Source organism: Phasianus colchicus, chromosome 22 (genome assembly GCF_987193195.1).
Source record: "Phasianus colchicus chromosome 22, bPhaCol1.hap1.1, whole genome shotgun sequence".
NCBI lineage: Eukaryota > Metazoa > Chordata > Aves > Galliformes > Phasianidae > Phasianus > Phasianus colchicus.
Genome location: NC_143457.1, coordinates 3,235,701 through 3,261,592, shown reverse-complemented (window position 1 = coordinate 3,261,592; position 25,892 = coordinate 3,235,701). Strand labels below are relative to the sequence as shown.

Here is a 25,892-nt window from a genome sequence, read left to right as displayed (position 1 = left end):
GGAAAATAAAGGACGGCTATTTTTTTTAACAAAAAGAAAATAAATAAAAAAGAACCTGAACTGCCTTTGCACTAAATTAGTGACTCGGACCTTTGCACAGTTGGAGACATGCTGTGACGCTCTGGATGTCTTGACACACACGAACACGCGCCGTGGACTAAACGCAGGACCTGGGAACTTCTGCTGAATTCTGTGGGTCAAGGATCATTTCACACATTATCTTTTTTTTGTTGTTGTTGTTGTTGGTTTTTTCGTTGTTTTGTTTCGTTTTTTTTTTTTTGTTTTTTTTTTCTGGATGTGAACCTTCCTCTCCTCCACCCACCCCTGCTGCAGCCGTCTTCTCTTCATCTGGGATGTACAGTTTACACTGAAAAAAAAAAAAAAAAAAAGAAAGAAAAAAAAAAAGAGAAAAAAAAAAAAAAAGCAAAACAAAAGGGAGAGCTATTTTCCTTCCTGGTGGGATATGCAGAACTCAGTGGGTGTGTGTATATATAAATATATATATAATATATATAAATATATATAATACTGACTTTAAAAAAAAAAAAAAAAATCAAATCCCCACAACATACATTTTTTTTTAATCTGTGCCAAAAATGTGTTTTCAGAGAAAATCTTATTTTCATACTCAGACTTTGTATTGTCACTCATTTGTAAGTGCGCTTCATTTAAACATGCCCCCCTCCCTCGTCTCATGAGCTGTGGAAGTGTTATACACTTGTACAAAGACTTTTTACCCTTCTCCCTTCACCTCCCCTAACACTTATTAATTTATGGAACTGTTTTTCTCAGCGCAGTTTTGTTTTGTGTGTCCATTGGATTACAAACTTTATTAAAAAATACAAAACACCTCGCGCCGCCTGTGCTCCCTGCTGCGCCGGGGGGCGGGCAGGGTGTTCCTCAGTGCAGCTCTTCTTGGTGTTCCTTTGAGCGTTGTTAAAGCACTCAGCTGCAGGATGCTGCTGTCACCATCGTCTTAGAAATGGGCATTTCCAGCTTTGATGAGAACAAATCCTCCGTGCCCCGAGTGCTTCTCCACCAGATGCAGCACGCTCGCTGTCGTCAGCCTAACACCGTTGTGCCTGGGTTGGGTTGGAAGCTGCTGTGCTGAATCCTTCAGACCCGCAGCCACGTGGGGTGGTTTTGCTGTTTCCTCCCAGCGGCCTGCAGGTGTGTGGCTGCACTGCCTGGTGGGTGCAGCACGGTGCTCCCTGGGCACTCAGCATCATCATCCCTGGTGCAGGGGTGTGGATGGGGAGTGCCAGCCCCCATCCTGCTTCTGGGCAGAGTAAACCCCTCAGCCCCACCCTCATCATCCCCCACGGATGGGAGCTGCAGGGACAGGAATGCATCTGTCTCTATTACCCCACGCCCTACCCTACTGGTCCCCTACCCCTGAGCAGCAGGAAGAGATGGGAAGGGGCCTCAGGGCCCCTGTGCACGGCCCCAGGCCTGAGCAGGGGGGAACATCCAGCTGCACCTCTTAGCAGGTATTTCAGTACCTCCTGTCCAAGGCAGTGGGCTCCACAACATGCTTTAGAAAATATTGCAATTTATTCCTTCTCTTTCTCTCCTTCCAGAAATACACTTTTTACACCATTTCCAAGCAGCTGACTTTAAATAAAGGCGAGGGGGTGCAGGTGGGTCACTCAGCAGGTGTCTGACCCTCCCCAGCGAGGGGCACAGGAGCCAGGGGGGCAGCAGGGGCCTCTTGAGGGCTGTCGCGGGCACGGAAAAGCAGCTCGGTGGCTGGGATGACCTGCTCGGTCTGCCAGGTGGCAGCAGCGGCCCCGTACTGCTGGTAAAAGTCCGTGTCGGCCTGGAACATGACGAGCGCCTGGGCCGTGTGGATGCGGACGTGCTGCGCCAGGCTGGTGGCATCCAGGAATTTCTCCCCGCAGGAATCGCAGGCGTAAAGGATCTGAGTGTTGGGGTCTGCAAGGGCAGAGGGGAGGCCCGGGGTGTGGCAGCAGCAGGGTGGGAGCCAGGTGAGCGCGATGCCGGCCCCCTCCCTTCCTCACCTGCTTCCTGCACTTGTTTCACCGCTTTGGTGATCTCTGCTTTAAGAGCTTCGGTCTCATCTGCCGTCACAGCAGCTGCCACGGGGACCACTGGAAGAAAGGAGAGAGAAGTGATGCTGAGGGCGCCACAAGGACACGAGGCCAGGCAAATCTCAGCCCGTGAGGGATCCGATCCACAGCAAAGTGCCCTAGGGCCAAAGCCCAGAGCCCACCTGTGAGCTGTGTGACAGCAGTGGCAGCCAGTGCTTCAGTGGCCAGTGTCACCATGTCATCCGAGGCCACTGTGACAATGTTGAGCTCGCTGCCATCTTCTGGCTCCAGGATCTTCATGCCTGCCTTGCCCTGGTGCACCGTCTTGACGTGGGAGCGCAGGTTGTCCACCCGGTTGAAGCCACGGCCGCATTTGTCACAGAGGAATGGCTTCTCCCCTGGGGACGAGAGGGGAAGCAGGAGGTTAACCATGGGTTCAGGCACGCAGGACAGCGTGGGGAGCCCTGGGGGCACTCACCGGTGTGGATGATGATGTGTTTGGAGAGGTCACCCACATTGACAAAGGCTTTGTTGCAGACAGTGCACTTGTGAGGTCGGATGTTGTCGTGGTGCCGGATGTGGTTGGCCAGCTGGCTTGACTGCACGAACCTGAAGGGGACAGGGATGAGGACACAGTGGTGGCACTGCCCCAGCACCACTATGTGCAATAACAAGGACACTCACCTCTTGCCACAGCGCTCACAGACATAGGGCTTCTCCCCTGTGTGCTGGCGCACGTGGGCAATGAGGGAGCTGGCTTGGGTGAACGCCTTCCCGCAGATGAGGCACTGGCACGGCTTCTCTCCTGGGGAGGCAGCAGGAGGGCTCAGCCACACAGGGATCAACGTGGAACCCCTCAGCCCTCCAGGGAAAAGCAGTGCAGAGGCTGAGCTGTGTCCCTACCCGTGTGGATGCGGACGTGCCGCTGCAGTGCCCCAGGGTCAGCAAACTGTCGCTGGCAGTGCACACAGACGTAGGGCTTCTCCCCGCTGTGGATCCGGAGGTGCCGCTTCAGGTTGCCTGCGTGCAGCTGCATCTCAGACAGCAGCACGGGGACACCAGAGCACCCATCCCTCCCTGTGCTGCATGCAGCAGGAACTCCGCAACAGCTTGGGGAGATGGGAGGGACACCTCTGTCCCGCAGATCAGCTCCTTTCAGGAGCAGCCCCAGGGTGTGAGGTGGAGGTTTAAACCCTTCTCCTCTGTTCCCCAGAGATACCCTCCTCAGGGAGCTCCCCACCTACCCACCCCATGCTACCTGAGGTGGTGAACTGCTTGCCGCACTCCCGACACTTCAGGGGCCCATCCGCAATGTGAATCTTCAGGTGAGCTTTCAAGTTCCCCACCTAGGGACAAAAATCAGGATGCAGAGAGCTCCCCACCATCCCCAGTAGCCCCCATGGTGGGCAATGAGCCGTGACTGCTCCAGCCCCTTCCCCAGCTCACTTGGTTGAATTTCTTGTCACAGTGGGGACACTTGTGCTCCTTGTCGGTGTCGTGGGTCTCCAGGTGCCGCATTTTGGAGGTGGGGTCAGAGAAGGAGCGCCCGCAGTAGTCACACTGGTAGGGCTTTTCCCCGCTGTGCACCAGTTGGTGCCGCTTGAGGTTGCCAGAGGTGGTGAAGAGCTTTCCGCAGTCGTCACAGCGGTACTTGGCCTCCCCTGTGTGCCGCTTCTTGTGCAGGTTCAGCAGGCTGATGAGGCGGTAGCTCTTCCCACACTCCTCACAGCCGTAGGGCTTCAGCGGGCTGCAAGGCACACGGGGCTATCAGGTGAGGGAAGCAGCATAGCAAGTCCCCACCGACCTCTGACTCGGCTGCCACTGTCACAGCTCCAACAGCTGAGCCAGGTGGCAGCTGTCACCATACCTGTGCGTCTTCTCGTGGGCTTTGCACGCAGCTGGGTCTGAGAAGGCTTTATTGCACTCCCTGCAGGAGAAGGGCTTCTCGCCGGTGTGGATGCGGATGTGCCGCTTGAAGTTCCCAGTGTGGGTGAACTCCTTTCCGCAGTCCTACAGGCAGAGAGATGCACAGTGATGCCAGTGGCACCAAGGAATGGGAGCCCTGCTGTGGCTCCAGCTGCCCTCACCTCACACTTGTGTGTGACGGAGCCGTAGGCTTTCGACTCGGTCCTGTCGCTGTAAGTACCCGAACGCAGCAGCCGCGTTTCGCCTGAGTTCTCCTGTCCAGAGTCAGTGCTCCCTGATTCGTTATCCTCAGCATTTTCTCTGCTTTCTAATTTGGGTTGTGCTGCCTTGGGAATTTTAGCCTCCTCTTCATCCTCCGCCATCGCCTCCCTCTCTTTCTCCTTCCCTTCCAGCTCCATCTCTGCATGCATTCAAAAAACGGGGACACAAAGGATTGAGAGCAGCATCAGAGACACAAAACCCACCCACACTTCCTAACTCTAACCTCAAGTTTAAGCTGATGCAGCTTAGACCCTGCCCCACTCCCAGGAAGGGAAAACAGCAAAGTCCCTGCTGCTGTGCTCAACAGAACGCACCTCTTGCCTCAGTGCTTGGTGCATCACTGCCCTTCTCTCTGGGGCTGCTGTTGCCCACCTCGCTCTCTGCTGGCTGCAGGCGGCTGGGGGATGTGGCAGCAGGGCCAGCTTCGGCAGCACTGTCCACACCTACAAGCAGCAGAGTGTCTCACCCATGTTCAAGAAGTAATGAGCAGCAGGACAGGGCACCTGGGGGGAGTTCAGACCTCACCTCCTGGCTGCTGACCTTCTGCAGGACCCTCTTTGGCATCCGGTTGCTCTACTGGCTCCTTGGACTGTGCTGCTGCAGCCACAGGCGCCTCTTCCTTCCCCTCTTGGTTGGGAGGGACTTGTTTTGGCTTGTCAGAATCACCTTGTGTTACTGCTGCCGCTGTTTTGCCCTCAACAATCACCTTCTCAACCCCTGCAAGGAAAGAAAACTATGCCATCTGTGGCTTGTTGGATGAGGCAAAGCAAGACAAGAAAGCTACGTACCAAGCTCAGTGAGGAGCTCCCGGCTCTCTACAGGGCTTTCTGCCAGCACTGTGAGGGATTTGAGTGCATTGCAAGCATTGACAATCTCCCGCATCTGGAGGAACCCTGCCACAGCCAGCACATCTTCCACATTGTCAGGGTTCAGGCTCAGCTTGGCCGTGTACATGAACTCCAAAACCTGTCCCAACCCTGCAAAAGACACAGCACAGGCTGCAAGCTCTCACCTGTGCCACCCATCTGGCTGTAAGATTTCCAGAAGCCTTGGATCCTACCTGCCACGTTGCTGATGTCGAGGTGCACCACATCCTCCTTCTGGTCCACAAAGAGCATCCTGAAATACTCACTGCATGCTGCCAGCACGGCTTTGTGGGCCTTGAAGTTGATGCCATCCACCACGAAGGTGCAGTCGCACAGCAAGCCCAGCTGCCGCAGCTGGTTCAGCTGCTCCAAAACCTGCCTGCTGTGCTGAGGGAAATCCATGGCTGTGGGCAGAAAGCAGAGCTGTAGTGAGGTGGTGCTAAAACCCAAAAGGGGTGGGAATGGGGCAGAGCACGAAGGCAGGAATCCTAAGAAGCAGAAGGCGGAGGGTCAACGGACCAAGGGAGGTGGGATCACTGCAGACATCTGCAGGCAGTGGGAGCTCACGTACTCGGTCAGGGCTGGGCAGGCCAGTTCAACTAGGGCAGCTGCTGCAAGCCACAAATGTGTTCCTTCAGCTGCTAAGCACAGGATGGGCGTGCAGTGCGACGAGGGAGCCTCCTCCTGTCTGCAGTGGGTCGTAGCAAGGAGCTCACAACGGTCTTCTGCCTTGCTCTGCAGCCTTGGGTCTCCCTTGATTGCAATTACCCGTTGGAGAGGAGCAGCAAAAAGAAACCTGGGGGAAGGAAGTGTCAGGGACTTAGTTTGCTCAGCTGAGAAGTCAGAAAGATAAAGGCTGGAAAGGAACCATTAGGAAAACCACTCAAGATTGTGAGTTTGCTCTCCTCTGAGCAAGATGCTCTCTGTGTCTCCTTCCCCTGCCTCTCCCAAAACACAGGATGATTTTCAACCAAACACCAACAAACCACCTGCCCCCAAACACATCTGTCAACAGCCAGAAACAGCAATACTTGCATCAAGATCTGTCAAAACCCTCATATATATGTGTGTGTGTGTGTATATAAATAAAAGACTCATTAAAGTTTGCAAGAGAAACTTTGCTTCACTAGAAAAAGAGCACTTTTCCAGCAGCACAAACAATGCTGTCTTATGTACTTAGAAAGCTCTGAGCTGCATGCAAACACAACAGGAGAGGACTGGGAGCAGAAAAAAAAAAAAGGAATACAATCAGGACTGCTAAAGAAAGTAACTGACATTGGCACAAACCCTTTTCTATTGGTGCTGTGACACACAAAGATGTATCAAAGCCCCCCTCACTCAGCTCCGTGCCTGAAAAACAGTGATACAAGAGGAGTGGTCCTTGGCTGCAACCATGTGCTGCAGAGAGATCTCAGGAACAGAATTGGGAACCATAGAATCATAGAATGGCCTGGGTTGAAAAGGACCACAATGATCATCTAGTTTCAACCCCTCTGCTATGTGCAGGGTTGCCACCAGCAGACCACGCACGATGAGGAATGAGAAGTTTGTGGCTCTCCTCCAGAATTTGCCCCTCCCTGGTGCTGAAGTCTCTACGCAGCCCTCCAGGAAGAAATGCACTGCAAACCCTCTGTTTTAAACTTACAAAACTCACTGCTTCAGAGCTGTGCAAAACCCACGGTGATTTCTTGCTGCTTTCTTTCCTACCCCACACCAAGGGGCCGTGACCTCCACGCAGACAACACGCAGCCAGAACCAGACACCCTCTGATTCCACCTTGTCAGAAGGGCGTGGGTGCTGCTTTCCCTTCCCATCTCTCCCTCACACAGCTGACAAGCCCCTCATTACCCGATCCATCACAGAGATGGAAAGCTCTGCTACCAGAGCACCCACACACACACCAATAACCACAGCCAGGTCCCAGGGAGCAGCCCACACAAGTGTGCTCCCCAGGGTGTGAAACTGCGGGGAGAAAGGGAGGGAAAACCAAGGGAGCAAGAGATGCTCAGCAATAGGAGACGTGAAGCAAAGGTTTTATGCCTTCTTTCCTCCTCCAACAATCAGAAGTTCTCACTGTGAGGGGCTGGGAGCTCTCCTATTTATTAACAAGGGCTCATACAACGCAGTGGAGCAGATAAACCCTGTTTTCTTTTTTTTTTGTTAAATTTCTGAGGTGCTCAGAGGTCCCCCCAGCTCTGGGGCCGGGCGGGCACCAGCCAGGCTCAGCGCAGGGCCTCCCCTCAGAGCTGGGTTCAATGCAAAGGGGGACTGCAGCCCAAAACCAAGGCCTCTCCTATGCCTGCCCCCAGGCCTCTACCAAGAGGCTCTCAGCCTCCTAGCAAGCCTCCTCCCCGCCCCACCAGGCTCTCCCCCACCGCCCTCGGCCCTACCTGCCATGCCGGCCCGCCGGCGGCCTCAGATCACCGCCCGTGACACGGCCCAGACAAAGGGCGCCGCCATCTTGGCACCGGGCGGAAGCGGCGTCGCCCCTTCCCGCCCACCGCCGGCAGCACTGCGCATGCGCGCCCTAATCGGGGCGGGGACGCGCATGCGCAAAGCGTAGAATGCGGTCGGGTCACGTGACGCGGGTGTTTTCATCCCTCCCCGTCCCGGCGCCATGTTGGCGGGCGTTGGGATGGGGCCGTCGGGGTGGGGTCGGTGGCTGGTCTGGTCTGGTCTGGTCTGGTCTGGTCTGGTCTGGTCTGGTCTGGTCTGGTCTGGTCTGGTCTGGTCTGGTCTCTGCGGTGTTCTGTAGAACCAGGGGCTCAGCCTCGTGCCCTGTGCGTCCGATGGGGGCTGGTGTTCCTTCCTTGGGTGTCTCTAAGCCTGGGGATGAGGGTATGCCGCGATGGTGGCCCCACAGGGAGCAGGCCTCTAGTGCGCTCTGTGGGGATGAAAGGCGCCGGAATTATCCAGGCGAGGTCCTGCGTGCTGAAGGAACTGGGTGCGTGGGGTTGAGGGTCTTGCTCAGGTCTTTAACAACCCAAACGATTCTCTGTGCTGCTCCCCATAGGAAAGGCGTAATGCAGGGATGGCTGCTTGAGGAGCGCGTCGAGGCGGTGTTGTTCTTTACAAGATGCTGGTGAGGCACGGACAGCCCCACTGCCGCAGCTGTGCAGGCAGCAGCCTGGAGACTGCACCGTACTGCTGTTCCTTGTGTACCAGCTTCCCTGTCAGGTGCATGTGGCACGGCCAGCAATGAGCTCCTCACAGGGCCGTGTTCAGCGTTGGAGCTCTGAGCTGCCTTTCACCCATTCTCCAACTCCCACCCCAAAACCAGGCAGCTTTGGGGAGAAAACCCCTTTTTTCTTCCCCTTGTGTCTTTCATCTGTACCCCTCGCCACTAGATGGCACCGTGTGATTGCGGTGTGTGGGTGTCAGGTGCCATGGGGTGGCATTCTGGGGGCACAATGGGTGCATCCTGCTGCTCCTATCCCCATAGATGTGCATTTCCAATTTTCTGAGCTGTACTGAGCTCTTTGGGAGCTTTTTTGATACCGTTTAAACATTTTTCCTTGCAGCAAGGAGTCCACCAAGCCCTGCAGCAGATCCTGCCTCACCCGAGGTGAGTGTGGGACAGAAATAAAACAGCAAAAGGCACCAGCTAGATCCCTTTGAATGTCCTTGTGGCATTACAGGCATGTCAATGCTGATCACAAGCCATTATGGGACAAGCCAACCTCACACCCGTGCCAAGGTAACATGAGCTGTGTGGTCGCTATAAACAGCCCTGTGCTGTGTTTGTACACATGAGGTGGCTTCGGGGCAGCGTTTGGTCCCACAAAGGAAGGAACCCTGGGTTTGGCAGCCTCTCTGCCCCAGCCTGCTGCCGTCTAGGGCTTGGTGATGGGCAAAAGGAGAAGGGGGTTTGGTGACCTTCCAAGGTGGGCTGGCAGCCGAGCAGCTGAGGGAAGGGCTTAGAAATAGAGCGGCCAGGAAGAAGTGAGTCACTGGGACTGGAAATAAACAAGGAGGTGGGCATGGAGCGGGGATGCTCGGGACAGCTTCTTGTTTGCATCCAGGAGGAATTGTGGTCCCTGCTACTGAGGTACCCATTGGGGCTGAGCCTGCAGCTGCTCTGTCCCTTTAACTCAGCTCCTTTGGGGAGAAAGCATCAGGAAAGCAGAAGAATGAAAGGAGGAGACAGCAGTTCTCTGTTATCTCTTACAACCCAGTACAAGCTGTATATACAAAGAAAAGCTCCAGCAGAGGGTCAGGGAAGAGCTCACTCCCCGGCCTCACTCTTCGTAGCCGTCCTGCAGGCAAACCTGCAGCCACCACCACCACCACAATTGCTGTGGGGCCTCCGGGTCTTCCCAATCCTGCCCCCAAAATGATGCCTGCAGTCTCTTGGGGGTTCTGCAGTGAGGGATGCTCATGCTGTGTGCGGGTTTCACCTCTCATACCTCCCAGGGAGCCTGCGGGGAGCACTCCCATCCCCTCCACAGCATCCCCTCCATCCCAAACCAGCGGGGTGGCAGCCGGCTTGCGAGGGAGCAGACAGACAACTAGATAAATAAGGGAGCACCCCACACGCTACCCAGGGGGCAGGGGAAAGGCCCATCCCCGGCGCTGCCCCCAGCCTCTCAGATTTTGATCTCAGTCCGGTAGGTCTGCTGGACGTGCTCGGTGTGTTTAGCCGGCTGCCGCATGGCGCGGATGGTCAGCGTGCCGTTGTCCCCCAGTGAGGATGACACCGACGTGGGGTCCACATCCTCAGGCAGCTGGCACTTATGGGTGAAGGTGTTCATGACGGTGCCATCCCCGGCCAGCTGGGAGGGGAGAAAGGGGCGATTTTAGGCTGCAAGAGGCACAGGAGAGCTTTGTTCCTTTGCCCTTGGGTGAGGCTCGCAGTGTCGCCTTGTGTGTGGTGTTAATATTTATAATCTCCCTGCGGGTGCGTTGGTGGGACGTGAGTCACCTGGGGCTGGAAGCTGGAGGAACAAAGGTGCTGTTTTGGGAGCTGCTCCTGGGGTGTTAAGATTTAGGGCGTGTGGGGACAGCACCTGGGAGAGGGCATGGGACACTGCAGCAAAAGTAAAGGGCAAAAAGATGAGGAAATAGGGACTTCAGTGCTGAACTGGTGATGGCCAGGAGTGTGGGGATGTTGTGATAGCTGGGTAGGGGGTCTGAGGGGTGGCAGCTTTGGGGTGGTGATGTGAGGTGCCAGAGGGCGTGCTCACCTTCTCAGCGTGCACCTCAATCTGGTTGTTGGAGGTGGTGACAATGATGTCCTCAGGGGCGAAGTCGCTGACATCCACTGTGAACTGGTACGTGTTGCCCAGGGTCTTCACCTTGCCATTGGTGGCAGGCCGAGCTGTAGGGCAGCACAGGGGTCAGCTCATCCCCGTTCCCCCCGATAATTCCCTCCCAGAATGACTCGTTTCCCACAACTCGGTATTGAATCCAAGCCCTCCACCCTCCTCGGGGTGACCTTGGACTGCAGCGGGACCCCAAAAAGTGAGGTGCGTGCTCGCAGAGATCCCATTGCAGGGACTTGCCTGGGAAGCCCATCGGCTCGTGGGGCCTTGCGAAGCTCCCAAAAAGCTCCATGGGGCAGGCGGGCGACGAGGAGCGGCTGTGGTGGTGGAAGCTGTGCTCCGACCGGAAAGCTGAGGAGGATTTCAAGTTCATCCACTCCAGAGCAGGTCAAAGGGGCCAATGGCACCTCCTTACCCAGCGGCACCGGCTGTCTCGAGGGCGGCCACCGAGCTTATAAAGCCCCGTTTGGCTCTCGGCCACCTTCCAGACCTCTTGTAAAACCGGCTAAATTTAGGTCCTGCTACATCACTCTGAGCGCTGTGGAAATTTTTTCCTCTCTCCCCCCTTTCATTGGCTCAGCTCCTCCCCGTCCTGGCCATGGTGGGGGGAACCTGATTCCACTGTTGGCATTCCTGCCCACCAGGATAATGCAGTGGACTGAGGGGCATGATGCTCACCCCCACCCACTGTCCCCAGGATGGGGGTTTTGGGGAGCTTCAGTCCCAGGGCTCCTTGCATGGGGAGTGATAATAAAAAGTCATTAGAAATGTCCTTGACAGAAGCATGGAGCACATCCAAGCTGGCAGCTCCATGTAGGAATCTGGGGAGGGAGGGGGTGCAAAATCTACATCATTTGGAGCTTCCCTCCCACCCCAGGGCAGACGAGGCCACATTTTGGGGTAGAAAAGGAAGGCTCAGCGAGTGGCTCTGCAGAGCAGACCATGTAAGGCTTTATTCCCTGCGCTGACCCACCAGACAGCCCTGCCAAAAAACGCAGGGGGGGGTGTAATGTGAGCAGCCCCCCCTCTGTGCTGAGTAATTCCGGCAGGCGCCTGAGTCACCCTTGGCTGTCCACATGTGTGGAGATGCTCAGAGCATCCCTGGGCACTGCATTGCTCCTCCATGCCCCTCAGCTAGAGCTGGATGTGCCCCCTCCTCCCCCCTACCCCTCCCGAGGTGTATTCAGAGGCTGAAACCCTTCCCTTGTTGCTCCAGCTGGCTCCAGCCTGTGCAGGTCTGGCCACCTTGTCAAGGTCGTTTATAATGAGCTTGTTTGCAAACTCATTTCCACCACAGTGCTGGCACAGCCAGCAGCATCGAGCTGGGCAGCCCCAGACCCCCAGAACACTCTCGGGATGGAGCCCCCCAGCCTGAAGCAGGAAGAGGAGAAGGTTTTGGTGTCGGAGCACAGCTGGCAGCCCTGCCCCAAAGCCCGTAGGAGGCTGCAAGGTGAGACCCCTACCCCTAGTTTGGGGTACATTGAGTTGATTTTGGGATCTTCTGGGGGGTTAGCACCCTGTTGCCCCCACTCTGGTTCTGTAGGGTGTCTGGAGGTGGTGAAGGGGCTGCTCTTCCGTGTGGGCGAGGACTGGTATTTCCTCTTTGTCCTGGGGGTCCTCATGGCCACCATCAGCTTCATGATGGACCTCATCATCTTCAGGCTCTATGAGGGTAAGGAGGGGCTGCAGCATCCCCTGTTTTGGGGGAGAACCTGAAAACTGGGGAAAGCTGTGAGGCTGTTGGGGCATCTCCCCTCCCAGCACTTCTTCTCCAGCCCACCGGTGGCTGTACCAAGAAGTTGGTGATTATTTGGTGCTCAAGTACCTCTCATGGACCATCTACCCTGTGGCCCTGACAGCCTTCTCCACCGGCTTTGCCAACAGCATCACACCACATTCAGGAGGTGAGTGGGGACCCCTTGGAATTCCCAAACCCTCCCCAGTGCAGGGAATCCCTAAAACTTGGAGACTCCTCCCCCCCCCCCCCAAAACTTGGAGCCTACAAATCGTGGAGCCCTCAAAAATGGGAATCCCCCAAAACTTCGGGACCTCAAATGTGGAATTTACAAAGTATGGAGCCCACAAAATTTGGAACTCTCAAAACTTGGGGTCTTCAAAACCTGGAGCTCTCCATGCTTCAAGCCCCCAGTATTTGGAGGCCCCTCCAATCTTGGAGCCCCCCCAACTCAGAGCTCTTCTCCCCCACCAAGGCTCTGGCATTCCTGAGCTCAAGACCATCCTGAGTGGCGTGGAGCTGGAAGAATACTTGGCCATCAAAAATTTCGGGGCCAAGGTGGTGGGGCTGACCTGCACCCTTTCTGCTGGCAGCACCGTGTTCCTTGGCAAATTGGTGAGCAGGGAATTCCAGCAGGAATTTCAGCACAGGCTCAGTGCCAAGGTTGCTCAGCACTGTGTCCTCTCCATGTCTCCAGGGTCCCTTTGTTCACCTCTCCTCCATGGTTGCAGCTTATCTGGGGAAGATGCGGACCTCAGTGATAAGGGAGTATGAGGTGATGGCAGTGCTGGAATATTATTTTTTAACCAGTTTTCTCTTCAAACCCAAAGCGTTTCAGCTAAACTATTTTCTCCACAGGACAAATTCAAGCAGAATGAGATGCTGGTGGCTGCTCAGGCTGTTGGTGTGGCCACTGTTTTTGGGGCTCCCATCAGTGGTGAGTGACCCTACTGCCCTTTTCCCATGAGAGGGACCCCCAAATCTGAGTGAGTTCCCCCCCTTTTTCCAGGGGTGCTGTTCAGCATCGAGGTTATGTCATCCCACTTTGCTGTGCGGGATTACTGGCGTGGGTTTTTTGCTGCTACTTGTGGTGCCTTCATGTTTCGCCTCCTTGCCGTCTTCAACAGTGAGCAAGGCAAGACAGGGCAGGGCAGGGAGCAGCTCTGCAGTGTCCTTTGTCCCCCCCTAAAAATCCATGTGCCCCTTCCTTCCTCCTCAGAAACCATCACTGCTCTTTTTAAAAGCGACCTCAAGATTGATTTCCCTTTTGACCTGCCAGAGACTTTCTTCTTCGTGATTTTGGGGTAAAGAGACACCTACTGGGGACAGGCTCCTGCCCTCACAGTGCCCATACTCTGCCTGAATCTGCCTATATTCTGCCCATAACCTGCCTGTGCTCTGCCTGTCCCCTGCCCATTTCCTTGTGCACACCCTGCCCAGCTCTGTCTGCACACTGCCATCTCTTCCCCAGGGCCATCTGTGGAGCCATCGCCTGTGCCTACCTCTTCTGCCAGCGCTGGCTGCTGGCAGCTGTCAAAGAGAACCGGCTGACAGGCAGGCTGCTGGCCACCGAGTGAGTCCTGTGTGTCTGTGTGTCCATGCTGTGCACCTGAACGTGTGTCCCACCCCCATACATCCTTGTGTCCTCCCAGTGTGTCCATTTGTCCCACTCACTACGTCCTCATGTCCCCCAGTGTGTCTGTGTGTCCCCTGGTATTTCTGTCTGTCTCATCCATCCTTCTTCCCACAGCAAGCCCCTGTACACAGCGCTGGTGGTGCTGCTGCTGGCGTCCATCACCTTCCCTCCAGGCCTGGGCCAGCTGATGGCCTCCAGGGTGAGCAGGGCTGGGGGCTTTCCCGTCATCCCCCACCTGACCCCCACACCCATGCCATTTGTCTGTCTGTCTAGCTGTCCATGAAGGAACACCTCATATCACTCTTCGACAACCGCTCCTGGTTTGTGCTGGCCCAGAACGTTTCCATGGCTGCCCCCCAGCTGGGGGACCCACGGGGGCTGTGGCAGGAGTGGTGCCACCCTTCAGCCACCATCTTTGGTACTTTGGTCTTCTTCCTGCTGATGAAGGTACCTCATTGTGTCCCCAGCCCCACACCACAACCTGTTGTCCCCATTCCCACGTGCTGTGTGCCCCTCAGTTCTGGATGCTGACCCTGGCCACCACCTTGCCCATGCCTGCTGGGTACTTCATGCCTGTCTTTGTCTATGGTGAGTCTGGGGGGTTGTGCCCCACTCCTGGGGGGCACCCAGCCCTGGGCTGCATCTGATCCTGGGGGGCATGGGGTGCATCCAACACATTAGGGGTGGGGAGGAGATTAAGGGTTGGCATCTGATACGCTGGGGACACAAGGATGCATCTGGCTCTTGAGGTGCATATGATCTTGAGGGACTGCAGGGGGTGTCACAGAATCACAGAATTGCCAGGGTTGGAAGGGACCTCAAGGATCATGAATCTCCAACCCCCCTGCCACACGCAGGGCCACCAACCATTCCACCTAATGCTAGACCAGACTGCCCAGGGCCCCATCCAATCTGGCTTTGAACACCTCCAGGGACGGGGCATCCACAACCTCCCTGGGCAGCCTGTTCCAACCCATTTTGATGTGTGGTGGATAAGGCAGTTGCATCCAGCACTCAGTTGCATCCAGCACTGGGGGGGGCAGTTGCGACCCAGACAGAAGGAGTCTGGGTGTTGCTTCCAACCCCTAGATGTGGGAGTGTGTGGGGATGCCACAGCTCTGTATTTTTTGGGGGGTGTTCCTTGAGGGTCCTTGGGCTTCTCTCTCTCCCCGTCCCCAACCCCACAGGAGCAGCCATCGGGCGGTTACATGGGGAGGTGTTGGCCCTGCTCTTCCCCCATGGCATCCGCACGGAGGGCACGGCGTACCCCATTGTTCCCAGTGGATATGCACTGGCTGGTAAGTGGGTGACATCGTTGGGTGGGGACAGTGGGGCCACCCCAGTCCTTGTGCCAATGCCACCACTGTCTCACGCCATAGGCGCTGCTGCTTTCTCGGGTGCCGTCACCTACTCTGTCTCCACCGCCCTGCTGGTGTGTGAGGCCACTGGCCACATGGCCCACGTGCTGCCTGTCGTGCTGGCTGTGCTGGTGGCCAACGCCATCGCCCAGAAGTGGCAGCCCTCCTTCTATGATGGCACCATCATTGTCAAGAAGCTGCCCTACCTGCCTCGCATCCGCAGCCGGCACATAGCGTGAGTATCCTCACGGGCTCTGCTTTGGGGGGATTCCCTGGAAAAAATCATGGCTTTTTGTCCCTGTTCTCCAGCTCCTACCGCGTGGTGGTGAAAGAGTTCATGGAGCAGCAGGTGGTGGCTGTGACCAAGAGTGATGGCTTTGAGGAGGTGCTGGCAGCCCTCAATGCCACCACTGATAAAGAATACCCAGTGGTGGAGAGCAAAGGTAGGGTAGTAGGTGTGCAGGGGTCTGGTGGCCATGGGACATCTCAGCTGGTTGCCTTGTGGTCACCTCACCTGGCTCCTGTTCCCACAGGGTCACACACACTGGTGGGCACCATCAGTCGTGCCAAACTGGTGGCCTTCCTGCAAAGCCATGAGCACCCACAGGCACCCCCAGGGCCGCTGCAGGAGAAGGTGAGTTTGAGGCACCCCAAAGAGACATTTTTTCCACCCAAACATACAGTGCATCACTTTCTCTATCCCACTGCAGCCAGCCTCCACTGGGACACTTGGGGAGGACTGTGCCATTGAGCCCATTGTACTGCAGCTGTCACCGTGGACCTCACTGCACCAGGTTTGGGGTGGAGGGACAGGTAACAACAGGCCCCCCAACCCAGAAAAATTTGGACTTTATCCCCACACGTCCCTGCTCTTTGCAGGCACATCATCTCTTCGAGCTGCTGAAGCTGCACTGTATCTTTGTCACCCACTATGGGGAGCTGGTGGGAGCTGTCACACGCACCGAGGTGCCAGCAGGGACATTGGGTGAACATGGGGTGGGGGCAGGAGGGCACAGCACCCATCCCAACTCTTCCTTCCCCTTGCAGCTGCGGAGAGCCATAGAGGAGCTGGCCAAGGACGCGTGAGCCCCCATCCTGCCGCTGTGTTAATTAAATGGCTTTTGGGGTCATATGGTTAATTTCAGGAGCTGTCTGGAGTGCAGAGCATCCAATCCTATTGCTACTGCGTCCTTTGTTTCGGGGGTCACTCTGCAAAGCAGGGTGTAGCATTTCAGGGTGCAGCTGATGCTAATGAAGGCGGTGCAATTAATCCTGGGCATGCCCAAACCCAGCCGCAGGAGGGGTAAAACGAGGTCAGCGCCAGGGGAACACCCAAAAAATGGGGCTGGAGCTGGGCATGGCAGCGCCAGGGGGGTGCGGGGGATGGCTCTGTGGGGCTGGGGCCAGGCAACACCCATGAGAGGAAGACACTATGGTAGGGGTGAGAACAGAGTGATGGGTGTACAGAGGACTGTAGTGATGGATCCACACCATCCACATCACCTGGGAAAGGTGCTGAGTAGACACGGGGACCACAGCACCCATAGACCCCATGGAGATTGCTGCTCAGTGGGTTGGGGGCAAGCAGAAGACGATGGGAGCACAGCCCCCATAGAGATGAAGGTGTGCAGCAGCCCCAGGGCAACCCCTGCCCCACGCATCACCCTACCAGCTCCTGCAGGGATTGGGAGTTTCACCGAAACTCCACACAGGGAGGGGAAACCGAGGCACGGCGGCACCCGGGCACGGGGCGTGGTGATGTGCTGCAGGGCCAAGTGCCAAAAAAAAAAAGAGGAAAAAAAAAAAAAAAGGGCAAAAAGCACCAAAGAAAGCATTCTGCAGAAGCTTCACAACCGCACACCCCTCGCTGCGGGTTTGAGGTTAAAAGAAAAAAAATCATGATAATAAATGCTTTTTCCGGTGTTTTTCCCACCCGGTTATTTGCAGGCACCACGCAGCCATCCCTGCTGGTGTTTGGCAAAGTAACCCTGAATTCCTCGTGGGTTTGGGGAGGGAGAAGGGAAATGTGCACAAATGCTTGAGAAATGCTGAAAAACCTTAAAGCCTCCTTAAAATAAACAAAGAATAGAGGTTCCCCCCTATACTGGCTCTAAAATCCCACTCCAACTCAGCACTGATGGACGCTGGGGTAGAAAAAGAGCACAAAAGTTTTATTCAAATCCAACTCACTGTCGTGAAAATCATGAAAACCTCATAAAATCCATTTAAAAAAAAGGGGGGGGAAAAACCCAAAACCTGCCCCCTCGCCCCCCTTTTATTTTTTCCTCTCCCTTCTCTCCTTTTACCTCTCCGAAATCTGAGACCTTTTTGATTTCTCTCAATAAATATACAAAAATATAATAAATTAGAAAAACAACAATACCACTGACAAAAAAAAAAATAAAAGAGGTAACACTGCTGGTCAGCAGTAAGGCAGAGAAAAACCAAACCAGCGGTGGGAGAGGAAAATAGGAGGGAAAAAAGGCAGAAATAAAGAAACCTGGGGGCCAAAGCTGTGTGGCTCAGCCCTTTGGTTTTTTTTTCCTTGAAATGCAGAAAAAAAAAGGGGAAATTCCCCCCCAAAACAGCCTCCCCCACTTGAAATTGTCATTTTTTTTGGGGGGGGGGGGTCCACCTGTTTCGTCCTTGGGACAGCGATGGCAATGCGGTGAAATCCCCTGCGGGGAATAATAATAATAATAATAACAACAACCTTAAAAAATATTAACAACAATAAATAAAGCAGAGGGTGGGGGGATGCCGGGGGTCTTCATTTGCCCATGTGGAGTCAGATGGGGACGCCGGCGGGGCAGAGCTGCTCCTGCAGCCCCAGCAGGCTGTAGGCAATGCGTTTCTTGTGGCCGGGCAGGCGCACCCCGATCTTCTTGAGGTCACTGTAGGGGAAATATAAAGGGGGTGTTTAACTGCAGGTGGAATTTCTAGGGTTGAGAACGGCAGCCAAAGGGGCTGGGTTGGAGGTGGTTTGATTCAGAGTGTGACATAGGGCTGGATCTTGAGCAGCACTGGGGCATCCCACCCCGAGCGCACCAAAGGATGGGATCCAGCCTGAAAGAGGATCCCTAGGGACGGAGCCCAGGGCAACGCTGTCCCCAAACCCACTGCCACTCACTCGCTTGTCATCTGCAACACTTTCTCAATGGTGCTGTAGCCAGCTGCAGCAAAGTGCTCAGCGTATTGGTGCATCTTGATGGACTCGAGCCACTCAGGCACCGTGCGGAAGGGAACGCCGTCGGAGCCGCTGGTGCTGGGCAGGCGGATGGAGACACTGCGGAGAGCCGAAGGAAATGACATCAGCACACAGAAATGCACGGATGCAAAAGAAAAAAAAAAAAAAAAATCACGCAGAAATGCAAGACTGCAGAAAAAGTTTATACAAAGGTACAGGAAAGCATGTAAAAAGCAACAGGCTGCCAAAAAAATTCACGCAGAAATGAATACAAGAGGACACGGCAGTGCAAAGATGCAAGAAGTCAAGCAAGAGTGCAGTAAAAAAATGCAGGAATGGAGGATGTGAAAACAAGGGGAATGCAAAGACTGGAGAAAAGGTCATGCAAAGGAATGAGTGAGAGTGAGGAAAACTGCAGGAATAGAAGGTGTGGGAAATAACGCAGGAATGCACACATGCAAAAAATAATGCAACAATGCAAAGGAAAACAACACGGAAAAGTAGAAGGGTGCAAAAAAAAGTGGAGGATGCAAAGGGTCGTGCCCTCTTCCTGCAGCTCACCGGGGGTCGAAATCTGCCAGTGCCTTGAGTGAGTCGGGGGCGCGGACGAGCTTGTCGAGGATGCTGACAATGTCTGCAAATTTGGGGCGCCGGGAACGTTCCTGCTGCCAGCACTGCATCATCAGCTGGTACACAGCCGAGGGGCAATCCAACGGGGCGGGCAGGCGGAAGCCTTCATTGATGGCTTTCATCACCTGTAAAGGCATCCCGGAAATGCGATGAATAAAGAAACGTGCCAAACAAAGCCTCCAGAATAACAAAGCTGGGCCCCAAAAGAGCAAAGCTGGCCCAGTTGGAATAGCAAGGTCACCCCTCAAAGTCAGCACCACAGAAAGCAGTCATGCCAAGTAAGCCGCTCAGCCCCCAAAGCAGCCCCCCAAAATAGGGTGCCAGAGGGGTGCAGATGCTCACCTCGTGGTTGGAGAGCTCCCAGTACGGGCGCTCGCCGTAGGACATCACCTCCCACATGACGATGCCGTAGCTCCAGACGTCACTGGCAGAGGTGAACTTGCGGTATGAAATGGCTTCGGGTGCTGTCCAGCGGATCGGGATCTTCCCACCCTATTGGAGGCAATGCCGTCATGATTCCCCAGTGGCAAGGAAAAAGAAAGGAGGCAACGGTGCAAAATTGTACCAAACCCACCCCAAATCCCCTTTGGTGGCACTTACACTGGTGGTATAGGTGGCTTCGGGGTCATCCTCCAGCACCCTCGACAGCCCAAAGTCGGACACCTTGCAGACCAGGTTGCTGTTGACCAGGATGTTGCGTGCAGCCAAGTCCCGGTGCACGTAGTTCATGTTGGCCAAGTACTTCATGCCTGCTGCAATGCCCCGCAGCATGCCCACCAGCTGGATGACACAGAACTGCCCATCTTTTTCCTGAAAGCAGAGAAAATAACTCCAAATCCCACATCTTGTCACTACCGGGATGTTCATGGAGCCAGGTCTTGTCTCCATGGGGATTTTGGGGCTGAAATCCTGCTAATCCCACCCCGGGGCGTTGGGATTCCATCACGCATTGCCTACCCTCAGGAATTTGTCCAACGCGCCGTTTTCCATGTACTCTGTGACAATCATGAAGGGTTTGTCTGCAGAAAGAGAGCCAAAATGTGTTGAACAATTCTGAAGACCAACTCCGTGCCACTGAAAATAATGCTTCTTGGGTGTCCAGCAAGCTTTTTGGGAAGATAATTCTGGTTTTAGGGCACTCACGCTTAGAGACGACACCCTCAAGGCGGATGATGTTGTGGTGACAGAACTGCCCCATGATGCTGGCCTCACCCAGGAAGTCCACACGCTGCTTCTCTGTGTAGCCCACCTTGAGCGTCTTGATGGCCACCGGCACCTCCTTCTTGCCCTGCTTCAGGGTGCCCTTGTAGACCTCCCCGAATTCTCCTGCTCAGGGCAACAGAGAAGTTCAAAATGTGTTCCCTCCTCAGTTTGGGGACAGATGACAATATGAGGACCTACCAGCGCCGATGACCTTCTGGCGGGTGATGGAGGATGGCGAGATCTCAGTGGTGAACTTGAGCATGGCTTGGTTGGGGTCTTCATAGGTGTGTGGGTCAACGTAGGTCTTGAGGGGCTTCAACTGGTCTGTGGGATTGGCAGCCGTGTCACCCCCAAAGCGTCCTCTTTTTGTCACCCCCATGCCTTGAGCCCACCACCCCACCACTCACCAGACTTGGAGAAGTAGACATCCTCGGGGGACTGGCGCGATGGCGAGTTTCTCCTCCTCCTGCAGAAAAGCAATGTTTGGCCCTATTATTCACCCCTGGGGTGGCAAAAAATTAGATTTGTTTTTTTTTTTTTTTAATCTCTCCCTACCTCCGGAGGACGTAGATGAGAGCAGCAAGGATGAAGACAACAAAGATGACACCAGTGACGGAGCCACTGATGACGGCAGTGGATGCCATGGACTCAGCTTCTGTGGGAACATTCAGAGTTGTGTACACCCCATAGCACCCCAAAAAAACCCTAAATCCACCAAATCCTGTTCCTTACCCTCGGGTAACGTCTCAAACTCATGCTCGAGGCTGAAGGCACCATGGCCATCCTTGGTGAGTGCCTGGACCCGCACCACGTAGGCAGTGCCAGGGGACAGCTTGGGAATGGTGACAGAGGTGCCCTCGCAGCGCAGCACCGAGTAGCTGTTCTCATCTGTCTGAGGAAGCAGGGAAGAGGGTGAGCGAGGGACTGTGCAAAGGATGTGAGATGGGATGCAGATGGGATGCTGCTGGTGGCACCTTCTTGCTGTAGGTGACTTCATATTTCCAGACCCAGCTCTGCTGCCGTGGTGGCACCGTCCAGGAGAGGACCAAGCTGGTGGCCGTCTGTCCGTTCAGGCTCACCGACGTCACCTGGGGCGGCTCTGCAATGGAGACGCAGTGTCAGAGGTGGTGGCACCTCTTTGGTTGTGTGATGGCAGCCACGGTGGCACCCCGTGGTGGGCACAGGGATCCGGGTGGCCCTTACCTGTGTGGTTGACGCTGATGCTGGTGCTGGCCGTGCTGCGGAGCGGGCTGAAGGCTGAGACGCCGTTTCGAGCTTCGATGGTGAAGGTGTAGTTGATATGGGGCTCCAGATCGGTGACTGTTACCCCTGTCCCTGTCAGCCCCTGGGGAGGCTGTGAATAGCGGATTCCCCCATCGCAGGGCTGGCACTCTCCACTCTCAGACAAGCACTGCTCACAGGTGATGCTGTAGGTGACATCCTGCCGGCCACCCCTATCACTGGGAGGGGACCAACGCAGCTGCACAGTGGCCCCCAGCCCAACAGCTATGACACTGCGGGGGGGTGAAGGAGGACCTGGGGACACGAAGCATGATGTTGAGGTCAGGGCATGGATACAACCCTCAAACCCCACGCCACGTTCCCAAAATGCCACTCACGGGTGCAGGGCATGGCAGCCGGGTCAGTGGGGGCACGGAAGTATCCATCCTGGCAGGGACATGCGTCAGCGGCGGCCGACGATGGCAGTGTGTGTGCAGGGCAGGGCTGGCAGCCGCTCAGGGACACCTCAGCCTTGAAGGTGCCGGGGGGACATGCTGGAGGAGGAGACAACATGGAGGTGAACTTGGGTCCCCTGTCCTCAATCTGAGCATCATCACCAGCTTCCAGGGATTCAGAGCATTTCGCCTTATTGCACGGGTCGTTATTACCCACCATGAATGGGGGAGGCTCCTCCCATCAACCCACCCCTCTGTCTGGGGGAACCCTGCCAGTCCACCCCACTGCACCTGACGCACTCACTGTGTCAGCTATGCAAGGCCGCTCCAAGGCTTCCCCCAAGAACACTGAGATGCCCAAGAATGCCCAATTGCACTGAGGATGCCTAAGCACCCCCAAGTGTGCTGAAGATGCCCCAAGGGTGCCTCCAGGGGCAGGGATGTCTCTCAAAGCACACCCCAAGACAGGGCATCCCCACCCCCACACCACCCTTCCACTCCCACCGACGCTCCCCATCCCCACCTTGACACTGCTCTCCCGCTGCCTCGTAGCCAGCCTGGCACTGGCACTGCTCGATGGGCACCAACCACTCTCCATCCATGTTGCAGTGCAGCATCGGCACCCTGTCAGCCACCGCGTGCTCCACGCAGGCACCCTGCACCTTCGCCAGCTGCTGGGAGTCAGCGCCTGCCACCGTCTCGGGGAACACCGCCAGGCCCCGCAGCACAGCCGGGCACGTCTTGTAGTACACCCGCACAGACAGCAGGGACACACAGGCCCCCAGGTCCTGAAAAGCCAGGTAGAAACCTTTCCGGCGCAGAGGTCCCACCGAGCGAACCTCCACGTTAAGTTTGACGTTCCGCGTCTCAAAGTCTTCTTGCACCGTGATCTCATCCGGAGCAATGGTGTCAATCTTCTTGAACTGTCGCTTCTGGAAATTGGTGCCATAATCAACGTCAGATTCAGCATAGAAGAGGTTGAAGGTCTCCTTGCAGGAGCCGCCGCCTCCAGGGAAGCTGTTGCAGTCGCGGACGGTGAATTTGAGCTCGATGAAGATGCGCTGCGCCTCGCTGCGGTAGATCCAGTTGGTGCGCAGCCAGTTCTCCTGCTCGCCCTGCAGCACGCTGCACACCGCGTAGATGTAGATCCCCGAGTCGTTCAGCACGTGCTGCTGCAGGTCCCACTGCGCCGCAGGGAGAAATGGGTCCGTGGTGCTGCTGCTCCCCAGCCCCATAGAAATCTGTCCTCCTGGATGCTCCCCATTCCCATCCCCACAGATGTCCCCATCTGTGGGCAGTCCCCTTCCATGTCCCCATCTAAATGGATGCTCCCCATCTCATGGAAGTCTCCCCATCCCAATGGATGCCCCCCGGCCCTATCCCCAAGGATGAACCCATCTGCATCCCCCCGGATGGTCCCATATCCATCCCTGTGGATGATCTGTCCCCATCCATACCACCATCCCCATCCCCATGAAGTTCTCTTTCCCCATGGTTGATCCATCTCCATTCCTATGGATATCCCCATTCACATTCACTTCTCCATCCCCATAGATGCCCCCATCCCATCCCATCTGCAATGCTGGTTTGAGGAGGAGTTTGCTGGATGCTCACCCCTTTGCCATAGGGCTGGGTAAGCCAGCCCAGCTCCCCTTGAGCCTTGGCGAAATCCAGCAGGACAACTGCGGGAAGAGGAGAGAAGGAGACCATTAGTGGGATGAGCACAAAGCCAGGAAGATGCCAACCAGGACCTACAGACAGCCCCAGGACCTGCAGGGCCACCAATGCACTCAGATGCCTCTTGAAAGCACAGACACCTCCAAGTCCCCCCTGGAAGCCACAGACGACCTCAGAACCCACGGGCACCTCCAGGACCAACAGATGTCCAGCAGGATCCATGCCTGTCCCCAGAACACCCAGATGCCACCTGGATCCACAAAGGTCCCAGAGACCCACACATATAACACTCCTGGGACCCACAGATGTCCCCAGGTCCCACAGATGCCCCCATAACCCATGGAAACTCCCAACACACCCAGACACCCCCAGCACCTTTAAATACCCTCAAATACCTCCAGGACCCCCAAAGGTCCACAGGACCCCCGTAAGTCCACAAGACCCCAAAACCCCCACCCCATACCACTGTCCCGTGTCCCCCCAGGTCCCTCGGGGCCATCAGGAGAGGACATGCCCCAGCATGCTGAGGGCGGTGGCCGGATCCAGCACCGGGGGAGGAAGAGGAGGAGGAAGAAGAGGCCAAGGCCGGGGCGGAAGCGCCCATGAATCAGCCCCCAGGAATGCGCCCGGCTTCGTGCCCGCTGGGACAGCCTCAACCCATCCCCCGGGGTTGGAGTTTGGGGACGTGACCCCCACAGTGGGGTAAGCACTGAGAATGCCAAACTCGTGACATATTTCACCCCACAGGGCCACGTCGGGGTTGAATGCAGGCACAGCACTGCTTTCCTGCAGCTGGAATTCCCCCAGCAGGGGAAATCTGGCGCGGCTGGGTTGGTGGTGTGCACATTTTGGGGCTCATCCCCCTCCGCTGCCCCCATCCCCACCTGCACAGCCACAACCACGGCCATTCCCAGCCCTGTCCTTACCCCCCCCCCTCCTTCCCTATCTTCACTGCCACCCCATTCACTGTCCCAACCCCCAGTGCCCCCCACCCCACCCCATCTCCTCTCCACCTCCACCTCCCATTCCTACACCCCAACCGTGGCTTCAGTCCCTTCCTCCCCACTCAAATCCTATATAATTGTGAGGCGAGGGCAATAAACCACCCCACCCCCTCCCTTTCCCTCTGCAGAACCCACACCCTGCATTTCACACCCCAACTTTGCCATATTTTCAATTCTTTCACCCCAAATTGTTGAGCCCATAGGGACGCTTCTCGGGGCGCCCCGAATCCCTCCTCCCCTCCCCATTTAGGGCTTATAACCCCCATCCCAATAAATTCCTTCACTCCCTCAATTCCTTCACCTCCCGATAAAACAAACCCAACCGCCTCCAATTTGCTCCAAAAATCCCAAAGCTGAGCCCAAACTGCCCCATAGATCCCCACGGGACCGTGGGGAGGGGGGGGCGGTTTGTTTTCCCAGCACTTTTCGGGCTTTCCTGACATTGTTCTCAGCTCCAGCACCGGATCCTGCCCCGGGAACCTTCCTCTTATGGTATCTTTATGGGGCGGATTTATCAACTTTGGCCTCATTTCTGCCCTTCTCCCTCCCCACCCCCCCCAACCCCATATATTTAAGGGGTTCCCACTTAAAGCGGTGTTGGGGGATCCTCACTTTTCCCGACTGGGTCCCCACCGCTCGGTACCCACGGGCTAAAAGTCCCGAAGTTTCCGTTTGTAATCATTATTAACCATTAGATCGTGATTACTGATATTAAAACGTCTCCTTTTGCCCCCCCCCACCCCAAAAACCAACTGTCCCCCAAAGCCCAAAACGCTGGGAGCCCTCGGTAGAGAAGCACTGAGCTTCATTGCAACTCCCCCCCACCCCACATCCCCCCCAAAAAGGGAAAAACAATAAAATATTGGGGTTGGGGGGGGCGGGGGGGAGAAAAAGGAAAAAGTTCTTAAATAATGGGATAAAGTTTGAGGGGAGGGAAAAAAAGGGAGAAAAGAAGGGAAAAAAGTTGGTTTTGGGGTCGCGGCGGTTCTCACCTTCCTTGGGAGCGGCGGGGCCGATGATGAAGAGGAGGAGGAGGGTGGGGGGGATGAAGGCTGCCGGGGGGGCCATGGCGGGACGCGGCCCCGCGTCTTCACGCACTCCGTGGGAGCGCTCCGGCTCTGTTCATTCATGCCCCGCTGACGTCACGTGGCCCCGCCCACCAATAGGAGAGCGGGGGGGGCTCTTAAAGGGACAGGGAGTCACTGGGGTTGGGGGGGAGGGGGCACACCTGGAAAGCGGGCAGTCCCCCCGAAGTTCGGCTGTGGAGAACCTACCCGCATTTGTACCCGTCGGCACACGAGGGGTTAAACGGCCCCTCCCCCCTCCCCATCTCCCTTTCATTCATGAAACGGCGTGGGAAGAGGGGGGGCGGGGCGTAGCGGTTCCCACCCGCAGCGCTGCGGGGTTGGGGGGAGCAGTGC

General features: G+C 56.0%; 5 protein-coding genes across 14 annotated transcripts in view; 2 read left to right on the top strand and 3 right to left on the bottom strand.

The window, feature by feature from the left end:
• Positions 1–493, top strand: part of SPEN (spen family transcriptional repressor) — a 56,539-nt gene extending 56,046 nt beyond the window's left edge. For all 3 annotated transcript variants that reach the window (XM_031613312.2, XM_031613311.2, XM_031613309.2), the window contains one exon: positions 101–493. In XM_031613312.2, the coding sequence (XP_031469172.2) occupies positions 101–187 (87 nt within the window). In that variant the 3' untranslated portion in view covers positions 188–493. The remainder of the gene's footprint in view (positions 1–100) is intronic.
• A 174-nt stretch (positions 494–667) lies between these two features.
• Positions 668–7,605, bottom strand: ZBTB17 (zinc finger and BTB domain containing 17). Of its 2 annotated transcripts, none has more exons than XM_031613315.2 (16): positions 7,495–7,605; positions 5,676–5,900; positions 5,299–5,508; positions 5,027–5,215; positions 4,764–4,955; positions 4,553–4,681; positions 4,139–4,377; positions 3,919–4,061; positions 3,498–3,798; positions 3,310–3,397; positions 2,955–3,071; positions 2,736–2,856; positions 2,530–2,660; positions 2,234–2,449; positions 2,022–2,111; positions 668–1,935 (listed from the first exon to the last, which is right to left on the bottom strand). In XM_031613315.2, the coding sequence occupies exons 3-16, from the start codon at positions 5,504–5,506 to the stop codon at positions 1,646–1,648; spliced, it is 2,454 nt and encodes an 817-aa protein (XP_031469175.2). In that variant the 5' UTR covers positions 5,507–5,508; positions 5,676–5,900; positions 7,495–7,605; the 3' UTR covers positions 668–1,645. The 2 variants fall into 2 exon arrangements, with proteins under 2 accessions (XP_031469175.2, XP_089979368.1); XM_090123242.1 differs by having other exon boundaries at positions 4,779–4,955.
• Positions 7,606–7,676: 71 nt separating this feature from the next.
• Positions 7,677–16,233, top strand: CLCNKA (chloride voltage-gated channel Ka). Of its 6 annotated transcripts, none has more exons than XM_090123245.1 (21): positions 7,677–7,942; positions 8,118–8,186; positions 8,626–8,669; positions 11,663–11,815; positions 11,909–12,037; positions 12,141–12,269; positions 12,576–12,715; positions 12,798–12,875; positions 12,959–13,037; positions 13,110–13,404; positions 13,572–13,673; positions 13,851–13,935; positions 14,010–14,183; positions 14,255–14,324; positions 14,924–15,034; positions 15,116–15,329; positions 15,404–15,537; positions 15,628–15,728; positions 15,805–15,888; positions 15,974–16,060; positions 16,142–16,233. In XM_090123245.1, the coding sequence occupies exons 2-21, from the start codon at positions 8,128–8,130 to the stop codon at positions 16,178–16,180; spliced, it is 2,307 nt and encodes a 768-aa protein (XP_089979371.1). In that variant the 5' UTR covers positions 7,677–7,942; positions 8,118–8,127; the 3' UTR covers positions 16,181–16,233. The 6 variants fall into 6 exon arrangements, with proteins under 6 accessions (XP_089979371.1, XP_089979372.1, XP_089979369.1 ...); XM_090123246.1 differs by lacking the exon at positions 7,677–7,942 and adding an exon at positions 7,950–8,025 and having other exon boundaries at positions 12,225–12,269; XM_090123243.1 differs by lacking the exon at positions 7,677–7,942 and adding an exon at positions 7,950–8,025.
• Positions 9,236–10,822, bottom strand: HSPB7 (heat shock protein family B (small) member 7). The gene is made up of 3 exons (XM_031613262.2): positions 10,606–10,822; positions 10,288–10,421; positions 9,236–9,876 (listed from the first exon to the last, which is right to left on the bottom strand). The coding sequence occupies exons 1-3, from the start codon at positions 10,736–10,738 to the stop codon at positions 9,691–9,693; spliced, it is 453 nt and encodes a 150-aa protein (XP_031469122.2). The 5' UTR covers positions 10,739–10,822; the 3' UTR covers positions 9,236–9,690.
• A 688-nt stretch (positions 16,234–16,921) lies between the features above and the next one.
• EPHA2 (EPH receptor A2) lies at positions 16,922–25,662 on the bottom strand. 2 transcript variants are annotated; one of them, XM_090123241.1, is made up of 17 exons: positions 25,464–25,662; positions 23,405–23,472; positions 22,314–22,974; positions 21,734–21,889; positions 21,318–21,650; positions 21,089–21,213; positions 20,847–21,006; positions 20,670–20,766; positions 20,522–20,580; positions 20,313–20,438; positions 20,055–20,237; positions 19,869–19,930; positions 19,512–19,721; positions 19,254–19,403; positions 18,843–19,036; positions 18,225–18,380; positions 16,922–17,988 (listed from the first exon to the last, which is right to left on the bottom strand). In XM_090123241.1, the coding sequence occupies exons 1-17, from the start codon at positions 25,537–25,539 to the stop codon at positions 17,883–17,885; spliced, it is 2,922 nt and encodes a 973-aa protein (XP_089979367.1). In that variant the 5' UTR covers positions 25,540–25,662; the 3' UTR covers positions 16,922–17,882. The 2 variants fall into 2 exon arrangements, with proteins under 2 accessions (XP_089979367.1, XP_031469161.2); XM_031613301.2 differs by having other exon boundaries at positions 16,923–17,988; positions 20,670–20,769; positions 25,464–25,660.
• Between the last annotated feature and the right edge of the window lie 230 nt (positions 25,663–25,892).